The sequence below is a fragment of the Alosa pseudoharengus genome, unplaced genomic scaffold (assembly GCF_046254945.1).
Source record: "Alosa pseudoharengus isolate Yale_2024_CS ecotype anadromous, Long Island Sound unplaced genomic scaffold, YU_APseudo_1.1 YU_APseudo_1.1_scf_14, whole genome shotgun sequence".
In the NCBI taxonomy this organism is placed as follows: Eukaryota; Metazoa; Chordata; class Actinopteri; order Clupeiformes; family Clupeidae; genus Alosa; species Alosa pseudoharengus.
Genome location: NW_027468609.1, coordinates 4743910 through 4755714, shown reverse-complemented (window position 1 = coordinate 4755714; position 11805 = coordinate 4743910). Strand labels below are relative to the sequence as shown.

The following is an 11805-nucleotide window of genomic DNA, read 5'->3' as shown; positions in this document are numbered from 1 at the left end:
CCTTCATCTGATCAGGTTGTTGCCGACCTCCTGCTGTGGGCTGGAAGGAGTGAGAGAGAGAGAGAGTGAGTGAGCATGAGAGAGAGAGTGAGCGTGAGAGAGAGAGTGAGTGAGCATGAGAGAGAGAGTGAGAGAGAGAGAGTGAGTGAGCATGAGAGAGAGAGTGAGTGTGAGAGAGAGAGTGAGCGTGAGAGAGAGAGTGAGCGTGAGAGAGAGAGTGAGCGTGAGATTGGAGCGTGAGAGTGAGAGAGAGAGAGAGAGTGGAGCGTGAGAGTGAGCGTGAGAGTGAGAGAGAGTGAGAGTGGAGCGCGGGGGTCTGGAGCCATCAGAGTTCAGGGCTGCGCTGCGGCATGAGAACGGCAGAACGGCAGAACGCCATGGCGACGTCAGGCGCTAGCCCCCGGAAGCGGCACCCGGGCCTCAAAGACACCGATGAAGGACACTTGACCTCCACCGGCTCATTAGTGGCGCGGTTGTTGATGAAACAGTAGCCCAGGTGCACAGCTGGAGGGGTGGGTGGGGGTGGGGTGGAGGCCGGGTGGACGGCGTGGGAGCGAGTGTGTCTGAGACGGGGTTGTGTCTGGCCTGTCCCCCCCCCCCCCCCCCCCTAATTAGCTCTTTAGCGGCCCCCGCTCTTAATGTGACGTGTTTATTACCTTAACTAACAACTCATTAGCTTGCCTGATGTTTAGTCAATATTAATTCATTCATTTAAGCCAAGTCGAGCCTTAAACAGAGATGTCTGGAGATCACGGGAGGGCTCGCGCTTCCATACCGGACCTCTGGATTTGAGGCCCATAAATTTGGGCCCCGTTGTCTGATTAGGAGGCATCACCCTCACTCACCCGGACGGCTCGTAGGGGAGCTAGTGCTTGGCCTCAAGGAGAACCGACGGTGTGATGCTTGGACACATTGAATGGTTCAGCGTGGATGTAGTATGTAGCTACTGACTGGTGCTCAGCGCGTGTGTGTGCGTGTGTGTGTGTGTGTGCGCGTGTGTGTGTGTGTGTGTGTGTGTGTGTGTCTGTCTCCAGATCTTTAAGCGGATGGTGCAGCAGTAGTCAGTGTGTGTCCATGTTGCTTTGGAGATGTATGTAAAGAGAATGTATAGGTTTCTATATGTTGTGTACTGTATGTTGTTTTGGGGTTTGCGATGTGTTAAGACGTGTTATTCCATGCCCGTGTGAGGGAACATGGCATGGCCGGCACATGACATTGATCGCCACGGCTACAAGCTGGTGATCCTATTAGAGGCTGGAGGTGTGACCATGGCGATATGACGCGGCACGTCTTTGGGGCATTTCATGCCTGTGTGTGTGTGCATGGCTATCGATCCTGGCCCTCCAGAGGAAGGGGGGGGGGGGACCACTATGCCACTGCTAGGAGCAGCTCAAAAGCTCTGTTTGGACATCCCACTGGTACAGACAGACAGGTAGGTTTGTGTGTATTGGCGGTCCCTATATGCTATATACTCTATTTCTCTGCTGGAACACATGAATATAATAAATTCTGGCATCTATATTTTAAAGCCACAATACGGTCAGCAAAGACAGTCAGTCCTTTGTCCACGGCGGTCTGTTCAGCTTCCGGCATGCCGCACATTCAATGGATCCCAACCCCAGCATTGGATCCCAACCCCAGCATTGGATCCCAACCCCAGCATTGGATCCCAACCCCAGCATTGGATCCCAACCCCAGCATTGGATCCCAACCCCAGCATTGGATCCCAACCCCAGCATTGGATCCCAACTCCAGCATTGGATCCCAACCCCACCATTGGCAACCCCAGCATTGGATCCCAACCCCAGCATTGGATCCCAACCCCAGCATTGGATCCCAACCCCAGCATTGGATCCCAACCCCAGCATTGGATCCCAACCCCAGCATTGGATCCCAACCCCAGCATTGGATCCCAACCCCAGCATTGGATCCCAACTCCAGCATTGGATCCCAACCCCAGCATTGGCAACCCCAGCATTGGATCCCAACCCCAGCATTGGATCCCAACCCCAGCATTGGATCCCAACCCCAGCATTGGATCCCAACTCCAGCATTGGATCCCAACCCCAGCATTGGATCCCAACCCCAGCATTGGATCCCAACCCCAGCATTGGATCCCAACCCCAGCATTGGCAACCCCAGCATTGATTTTTAGAAGCAAAAGAATCAGCCACTATTTCCCTCTGCCACACTATTACAATCCCAGTCAGACATGACATTTGGCAATGTGCTGCACATGTCGCATGTAGTGTCCATATTTACAACAAAGGCCAGGCGGCTGGCTTAAGTGTTCGGGTGGCGGGGGGGGGGGGGTATTAAAGGTGTGCAGAGCAGAAGAGGGAGTAATGATGGAGGGAGCTTTAAGAGGCCTGTGTGTGTTCACGTTCTCTACCTCCACTTCTCTTGTGCTGATCCGGTTGTATGGGAATCTAGATGAGAGTCAAGATATATGAAAAAAGGGTAAAACAAATGCTATATTGAATGAACTATGGCCCTGAGCATGCATCAAGATGTCAGCCCAGGCCAGCAAGTGCTTTCAATAAAACTTTATTGGAAGGGAAATTTCCTTGTGACCTTCAAGGAGTCCGGGAGTTACAAATGAAGACTGCCCGGTTCTACGACGAGGAACTTGGGTAATTTATGAAAGGCCGTGCGTCTCCGCTCAGCACGCACAAAATATACTGCGGCTGCCTCGCTCTGTGTCACTGGCCTGAGTTGACCCAAACACACCCCCCTTCACTTCTGCAGTAGCCGCTCTTGCATGGGTCTGTGTGTGGGATCTCTGCTGCACAATGCTAAACACTGATCCCAGCCTGTGGCCACTATGGAAGGGGGTTCTGAATGCAGATCGGTGGGGGGGGGGGGTCATATCTGCCTGGAACTGGTCCAGAAAATGAGGGAAAGCGCACACACACACTCAGCCCTCTTCACCTTCATACATGTGAGGAAGAAGCTACACAACATTTGCACAGAAAGGGAGAAACAGATGTCCACTGAAGATAGCACTGCTCAAGTGAGCTCTGGCGTCTCTGTCCAGACTTGTGTGTGTGTGTGTGTGTGTGAGTGTGTGTGAGTGTGAGTGTGTGTGTGTGGGAGAGAGAGAGAGAGAGAATGAGAGAGAGAGAGGTAATTAAGGCTCTGATAAGGTGGTTTATCCAGCTGACCTGTTGCGGTGTCGACGTTGATAAATTCTTGCACGGCACAGATAATTGTGTCCGTGATTATTTAGCAGTTGATCTATCACAAATAACATAAACATTGATTGGGGCAGCTGACAGAGCCCTGCAGGCTGCACAAGATGCAGACAGGAACATACAACAGACATGCACCCTCTCTCTCTCTCTTTCTCTTTCTCTCTCTCTCTCTCTCTCTCTCTCTCTTTCTTTCTCTCTCTCTCTCTCTCTCGCTTTCTCTCTCTTTCTCTCTTTCTATCTCTCTCTCTTTCTCTCTCTCTCTCTTGCTTTCTCTCTCTTTCTCTCTTTCTATCTCTCTCTTTCTTTCTCTCTCTCTCTCTCTCGCTTTCTCTCTCTTTCTCTCTTTCTATCTCTCTCTTTCTCTCTCTCTCTCTTGCTTTCTCTCTCTTTCTCTCTTTCTATCTCTCTCTTTCTTTCTCTCTCTCTCTCTCTCGCTTTCTCTCTCTTTCTCTCTTTCTATCTCTCTCTTTCTCTCTCTCTCTCGCTTTCTCGCTCTCTTTCTCGCTCTCTCTCTCTCTTTCTTTCTCTCTTTCTTTTTCTCTCTCTCTCTTTCTCTCTCTATCTCTCTCTTGCTTTCTCTCTTTCTCTCTCTTTCTCAAATTCAAATTCAAAGTGCTTTATTGGCATGCCAAATAATGCATTTTTATTGCCAAAGCCATCATACAGAAAGATGTGTAGGACAGGATGTCTAAATATCCGTGGACTTATTTAAATTTAGATTAACCTGGATTAACATAAACTTGCATGAAATAAACATAGATATTATAGGGCAAAAAACTAAACAAAATAGTGGATGAAAACAAACAAACAACAAACAAATTGTTACATTAACAATAGACATGAAAATTAACAGTTTATAGTAGTTATATGGTCTAAAGTAAAAAAAAGCATACAGACTGTGGCTCTGTAAGAAACAGTCATACGTTATAAATAGGTAGGTAAACAGATACGTCTATATTTACATGAACATAGATAGATAGATAGATAGATAGATACTTCATTGATCATATCAATGAGCATACAGACATCATACACACATACACTAACAACAGAAAAAAGTAATTAAAAGTATATAATATAAAAAAACACAACTAAGCAATAAGGACATTAGAAGATAATGAATATACTAAAATACAAATTATACTAACACTTACACTACACACTTACACAAATTATACTAACACTTAATCTAAATCAATTCTAAAAACAGTATCCACATAGTGGGTGATTAATCAAGAGGCGCTTGCAATGACTGAGGCAGGGACTGAGCCTGTGATTCTCTGTAGTAAGGTAAGGTAAGGGGTAAGGTGCTATGTGTGAGTGAGTGTCATGGTGATGGTGCAAATGAGTAAGTCCAACAGTGCAACAGTGCAAGAATAAAGTCTAGAGACCAGCATAAAATAAATATAAATATGGACATATCAGCGAGTAGGCCAGGTAATATATAAACAAAATAAAAAATAAATAAAACTAATATAGCACGCAAACAGTGAGGCAGAAAGACAATAGTAAAAAGTGAGTGCTAGTGGACAGACAGTATCCAAACACTGAGGGGGTGAAGAGGCAGACAGACTATGCTGACTATGCTGAGAAGTCTATCTCTCCTCTTCCCTTAAGTTAAGCATTGTGAAGCATTGAACAGTTCAATTGCTCTGGGGACAAATTACTTCCTCAGTCTGTCTGTTGTGCAACATACATGCATACATGCATGCATACATACATACATACATGCATACATACATGCATACATACATACATGCATACATACATACATACATACATACATACATACATACATACATGCATACAAACATATTATGTATACATATTCTCACATTCATACATAAACTCTCTCTCTCTCTCCATCACATGGTAAAAGAAATACATGCCTCTTAGATGTTCAAATCCCTTACTGTCCTTAAACACACAAATCCATACACTCTGAAAGTGTGCATGGGTCTGCCAAATGTGTATGTAAATTTAGCAGGCTGATGGTGGTCATCAAAGGTGTGTGTGTGTGTGTGTGTGTGTGTGTGTGTGTGTGTGTGTGTGTGTGTGTGTGTGTGTGTGTGTGTGTGTGTGTGTGTGTGTGTGTGTGTGTGTGTGTGTGTGTGTGTGTGTGTGTGTGTGTGTGTGTGTGTGTGTGTGTGTGTGTGTGTGTGTGTTTGAGGTAGAGAGAGAAAGAGCAGGTTAGGTTTACAAACTGTGCTGATTGCTGCTCAGTGCTCCCTGTGCTTTGCAGTGGTCAGAGCATGTTATTACAGTCGCACCAGGGCAGCCAGCTCCCCTCACACCACAATCATCTCAGTGTGAGTGTGTGGAGCTGCTCTCAAAAGCCCTCGTCAATACTGATTCTGTTTGTGTGTGTGTGTGTGTGCACACAGATTGCCCCCGTTATTTGTGATGGTATTTTTCTTGCTTGTCTTTGTATTAATGATTCTCTGCATGTGGTGTTTTAGGTGTGTTCATGTCAATAAGGGTGCATTGAAAATGTGCTTACATTTGTCCTTCTGTATATGTGGATTTGTGTATGTACTGTACGTGAATACACACTGTGAATGTGCCTTTTTTACAGCCAGGCTTCTGTGTTCAAATATTGATGTCTGTATGCTCTGGTTGGCTGTGTGTGTACAGACCCTTTCCTTTGTGTGCATTTTCACACACACACACACACACACACACACCTATGCCCTCCCCCTCTGCAGACTGACCACTGCAGACCCTGGCTGGCTGTTGTCCCCCAAACGTCTTTCCCTGTCTGGGCGCGGGGCCGCCAGAGATTTAGCACTCTGCAGGGAAAAAGGAAAAGCCGCCACCATTATGTCATCCCTACCCGCCTGCCCGCTCCGGATAGATGATATTCCCACATGATAAACTCCAGTCCAGACACTGAACATCAGCCCCTAACATGCTCCCTCCCTCCCTCCCTCCCTTCCATCCTTCCTTCCTTCCTCCCTTCCTTCCATCCCTCGGTCTCTCCCAAGCCCCCTCTCTCTCTCTCTCCTTCTCTCTCTCCCTCTTGCATCCCTCTCTCCCCCTCCCTCCTCTCCCCTCCTTTTCTGCACGTCCATATATTTTTGCTCCCTCTCCCTCTCTCTCTCTCTCTCTCTCTCTCTCTCTCTCTCTCTCTCTCTCTCTCTCTCTCTCTCCCTCTTGCATCCCTCTCTCCCCCTCCCTCCTCTCCCCTCCTTTTCTGCACGTCCATATATTTTTGCTCCCTCTCTCTCTCTCTCTCTCTCTCTCTCTCTCTCTCTCTCTATCTCTCTCTTCCACTCCCTCTCCCTCATATCCTTTTTTCCAGGCATTCTTTCATTTTGTGTCTCCCCCCCCCCCCTCCCTCTTGTCTTTGTGGTCAGCAGAGAATGCATTTCTGTCAAGCGAATACATCCATCGATTGTTTGAGAGATTGATAGATTGACGGATTGATTGACAATTAATCAATTGAGCCGTAATGATTAGGCACTGCATTAAACTTGACAACATTGTATTTGGCGGAGTGGAGCGCCGGTCTGCTGGACAGTGCAGGCAGGCTGCGTGGAGCTGGCTCCTCGCAGAGGGGAAATAATTAGCCCCGCTTAAGTAATATAAATCACTCCGAATAAAAGTAAACAGTCTTTCGTCAGCTCGTTAAGAAGCTCCCAAGACCTTTTCTCAAATGCCACCTCATGGTGCTGTGTCCTTTACGAGGCTTAGTTTTGGTGTGCGCTGTAGTGTGAATACACACTTGTGTGTGTGTCTGTGTGTGTGTGTGTGTGTGTGTGTGTGTGTGTGTGCTCACACTGCAGTGGGGAATGGACAGCCACTGACTGTGTTTGCTGACCTCTGCAGTGGACATGTCTCCCCCCCCACTCCCCGCCTACACACACACACACACGCACTCCCAACATGGCCGCTGCTGTCACCACGGACACGGATGCTGTGGCTACTGATTGGTGAAGGTTGGGCTCCGGCGGAGTCGCTGCTAATGGTCAGTCCTAATGGCTGCAGGACAAAGAGGCGGGCGGCTGCTCATCTTTGTCTTGTCTGCCGTTGGCTTGCTGACCCGCTGTGTGTGTGTGTGTGTGTGTGAGAGAGAGAGACTGACCCGCAGCGCAGCGATGGCCAGTGCATTAACACTGATGCATTTGGATGATAGGAGAGTATCGGCGTCGCCTAAACCAGCAGGCTCATTAGGACGACCACTGTGTCAAAATGAAAATGCTAGATGACAGAGCTGGGACTAGGCTTTTACTGATAGTGCACAGTACATTAGCTACATAAACTTAGACGTGTTTCATTGTTTATTATGTGGTGGGGGTTTGCTGTGGGAGTGCTTGGATAAATGGTTGGTGTGATTATGTCCATATGTTTCTGTGTCTGAGTGTGAAATTGTTTTAGTTGTGCTTCCCGAAGTGTTGTTTCATGCTACTTATTTGAGCTTATAAGTAATTTTCTGAGCAGATAATGTGTGTATATGTCTGTGAAAGTCTGGGTGAGCAAGTTGGTGTTGGAAAGAGGGTTGTGTTTGCATTTTAAAGTTTTCGGAAGGATGAAAGGGTGTGTGTGTGTGTGTGTGTGTGTGTGTGTGTGTGTGTGTGTGTGTGTGTGTGTGTGTGTGTGTGTGTGTGTGTGTGTGTGTGTGTGTGTGTGTGTGTGTGTGTGTGTGTGTGTGTGTGTGTGTGTGTGTGTGTGTGTGTGTGTCTCTTGCATCTGAGGCTGAGTGAGGCGAGTGTGTGCTGACAGCCTGATTACAGGGACATAATGATTGTGCCATAAAAGCCGTGCTCACTGGGAGCCTCCCTGCCAGCATAATTGAGAGCATTTTGCTGCAGAAAAGTGCGCTGGGCCTGAAAGCAGAGCAGGTGTGGAGTATAATACCAGCAGTGGTCTCCATAGGACAAGCCTGTGTGTGTGTGTGTGTGTGAGAGAGAGAGTAGCAGGTGCTTTAAGATGAGTTTTTGTTGTTTATGCCTTGTCATTGATGAATATTTTTAGACCGGAGTGCCTCTGTGTGTACATATATTTTGTTGTGGTGTGCATGTTTGTGTGCAATTTAGGCACAGGGGTGTGTGTGTGTGTGTGTGTGTGTGTAGGTGTGTGTGTGTAGGTGTAGGTGTGTGTGTGGGTGTGTGTGTAGGTGTGTGATTCATTCCTCTGTCTGGTCTGCAGCTGCATCGGGCAACGTGCTCAATGACCCAGTCTGCAGTGACAATACAACTGCAGTGAGAGAGTGAGCGAGCGAGCGAGAGAGAGAGAGGGAGATTGTGTGTGATGACAGAGGGAGAAACCGTGTGGAAAGGCGGAGAATGGAGGGAGGTAATTGGAGGGAGAGAGAGAGAGACAGAGAGAGAGAGATAGAGAGATAGAGTGAGCTACCAACACACCACGGAGTGGGAGAGCCAGAGAGGTGTCAAAAAGACAAAGGGATAGAGAGAGTGGTCCAGAGAGAAAGAGAAAGAGAGAGTGGTCCAGAGAGAAAGAGAAGGGGAAACCACAGGGAGGAAGAGAGAATGAGATAGAGAGAAAGAAAAGAAGAGAGAGAGAGAGAGGGGGGGGAGGGTGAGTGGGGGGCAGTGTGCAGTGTGCCTGCAGACTGATGTGATTATGGGGGTCTGCTTGCTTGTGTAATTAATAAGAGGGGATTATGAGGCGGAGTGGACATGCTGCAATGGCCTCTGGGAGGCCGGCGTGATGGGGCCGGTGACAGCGCTCCCATTGTTCAGCGTCCCAGTCAGCACAGCCACCGCAGCCTGCCACTGAATCACTGTGTCCCCAGCACCCGCCGCCCCTGTGTGTGTGTGTGTGTGTGTGTGTGTGTCTGTGTGTGTGTGTGAGAGAGAGAGAGTGTGTTTGTGTGTGTCTGATTTGTGTGTGTGTGTGTGTGTGTGAGAGAGAGAGAGTGTGTTTGTGTGTGTTTGATTTGTTTGTCTGGATATGTGTGTGTGTGTGTGTGTGTGTGTGTGTGTGTGTGTGTGTGTGTGTGTGTGTGTGTGTGTGTGTGTGTGTGTGTGTGTGTGTGTTTGTGTGTTTCATCAGCCTTTGTGAAAATTGTGTGTGTGTCTGTCTGTGTACAGTGTCCATGCCCTTGTGTGTTTGAGCTGAGTGGGGAAGCCATTGTGTAAGACTGTCATGATGTCCCTTTACAGAGAAGCACACATGAAATGTTTGGGAGAATCCTTTGGGAGGTTCTTTTTCTGTAAAATAGTGTTCTGTTCTTAAGTATTTGGTACATGTTTAATGATGTTTAAACTGTTAGTGTTGAGTGCCCATTCTCACACATTCACCAAAAATGTAATACTAACTCATAGCCACATACCACACACTACTTATTTGAACTGTTTATTTGTACCTCCTGAGATCATGGCATGAAGAAACATGCACCTGTGCACAAACGTGCACAATTCACAAACAGACACACACAAAGCCCCCTCATTTTTATCTGTCAATCATTAAAGGATGCATGACCTCATCTTTACCAATGCCACTCCCTGCTGTTCACCCCAGTAGGTTTTTGATCAGGCTAAGGAGAGAGTGTTGAGCTGTTATTTAAGTCACTGTCATGGTAGCCAGGAAGACGTGTGTAGCAGTGCTGTTAATGAGTGGTACGCCTCTGTGTCCTTCTCAGGTAAGGCTCTGACGTTCCTGCTGCTGCAGCCCCCCAGTCCGAAGCTGCCCCCCCACAGCACCATCCGCCGGACGGCGATTGATCTGATTGGCCGCGGCTTCACGGTGTGGGAGCCATACATGGACGTGTCTGCTGTGCTCATGGGCCTGCTGGAGTTGTGTGCCGACGCCGAGAAGCAGCTCTCCAAGTGAGTCTCCCAGCTCAGCCACCTCAGTTCTGTCTGCAACTTAACACTGCTATACCTGCTATAACACTGGCCTGATAGCTCCCACTGCACATAACATGACCAAGCCTGGAACCGTCACCTAATTATGTATTTTAATTACACCCACGCAGAATCACAGAATCATATCCACTATTATATAGCCACAAAACAGAAATAACCATAGACGTTCTCATAAAGTTCAGAACTACTGCTCAGGCACTACCATCAACATCATCAATATCATTACCATCTACAGTACATTATAGTTGGTGTGCAGATATAAACATACTCTCATAACAAACCGTAACATGCCTAGAATGAATTGGCATTCGCCACACTAACATCATCATTGGCATTATCCACACTAACATCATCATTGCAAAACTACAGCTACTGTACACATGCAGTTTAAAGAAATATTAATGGCCAGTACACAATAAATATGTTTAGTCACGTCCAGAAATGTTACCTAATACCTAAGCATCAGGTGTGACAGCATAATCATATCTACTACAGCCTAACAGAAAGCTCAAATCACTATGAAAGTCTCAAACACTACATGCCCAACCAAAGTGCAACCAGATGGTTGCAGTAGCTACAGCATACAGGTAACCATAACGTCACCATTGCTATAATAATGATGGCAGGAAATGCTTCATTTGACTGTAATTATAAAATGAAATATAACAAATAAACAAATATCAAACCAAAGAGTACCATAGCACTAGTTGCATTCAGAGTACTTGCTAAACACAAAGCAGCTCAAGCATCTTCATAGCTATGTGCTGAGTGAAATGAATGGAGAGGCTTTCCGTAGAGCCGTCCTCATCATCCTCCAAAGCCTGATCCATTTCATTAGCAGCAGCCGGCAGCAATCAGCTGAGCTGTCCTCCCCACGCCACTCTGTTCTGGCTGCCATGTTTGAGCAGCAGAGCTGGTGCAGTGCAGAGCGGGGGGGGGGTCGGGGCGGCAGATGCTCCAGCTCTGGCACGCTGACTGATGAAAGCGCGACTGTAATGCAGTTGGAGGGCATTAATATGATGTAATGATGTCTGCATGTTTGGCGAGTCGGAGCGCTTTGCGTCGGACGGGACGCGGCGGTGGGCCAGTCATCCGTCTGCTGGACCCGACCTTCAGGAGGCCCGACCTCGCAAACCAGGTTACCCCGGCCGGCCAAACCCCCGCATGAGGAATGCGCCCAGCGTCTGATTATACAATTAGGACGAAACCCTAGCTTAACAAATTTATTATGAGTATAAATATGTCTGCTTTTTTTCGTGTAGCGCGTGCTAATGTGGTTAGCGCAAAATGGCAGTCATTTTTCAAGCTTTATTAGAAGGGCAGGAGGCCTATGATGCAGGCTAACCCCCCACACACTTAGGCCCAAACTAAAGACCAACATGACGGACCATCCAGACTGCACCGGAGGAGAGCACAAAGAGATGATTTACAGTTGAAACGTCTGGACCACGGGCACGTCATCACGAGCACTCGATTTTTGAGGCCCTCTGAACACCCGGTAACAGCTGTGTCTCAGGAATGAGTCACTGGACAGGATGATGGTGTTGCTAGGCTTGACCTCCTGGACAGAAATGGACGTGCTTGTGTATTTTTTACAGGAGAAAATTCACTTAATGTCCAGCTTAGAATGGCTTTTGAAAAGGTTTCGTGTTTTTTAAAAGAAAGAGGAGGAACGAAGATGCTGATTCTTTGAAGGGAGCACAGAGCTCACTTTATAGCCATCAGTCTGCGTGCTTCCTAATGTCATTTGGGAAATGGGGATATTGATTTTTCTTACATTC

At 47.4% G+C, this 11805-nt stretch overlaps 1 protein-coding gene across 1 annotated transcript in view; it reads left to right on the top strand.

Moving 5' to 3' along the window:
• The first annotated feature begins 1591 nt into the window (after nucleotides 1-1591).
• Nucleotides 1592-11805, top strand: part of LOC143123497 (WD repeat-containing protein 7-like) — a 50621-nt gene continuing 40407 nt past the window's right edge. The window contains exons 1-2 of the mRNA XM_076284950.1: nucleotides 1592-2132; nucleotides 9799-9985. Coding sequence (XP_076141065.1) covers nucleotides 1592-2132; nucleotides 9799-9985 — 728 coding nt within the window. The remainder of the gene's footprint in view (nucleotides 2133-9798; nucleotides 9986-11805) is intronic.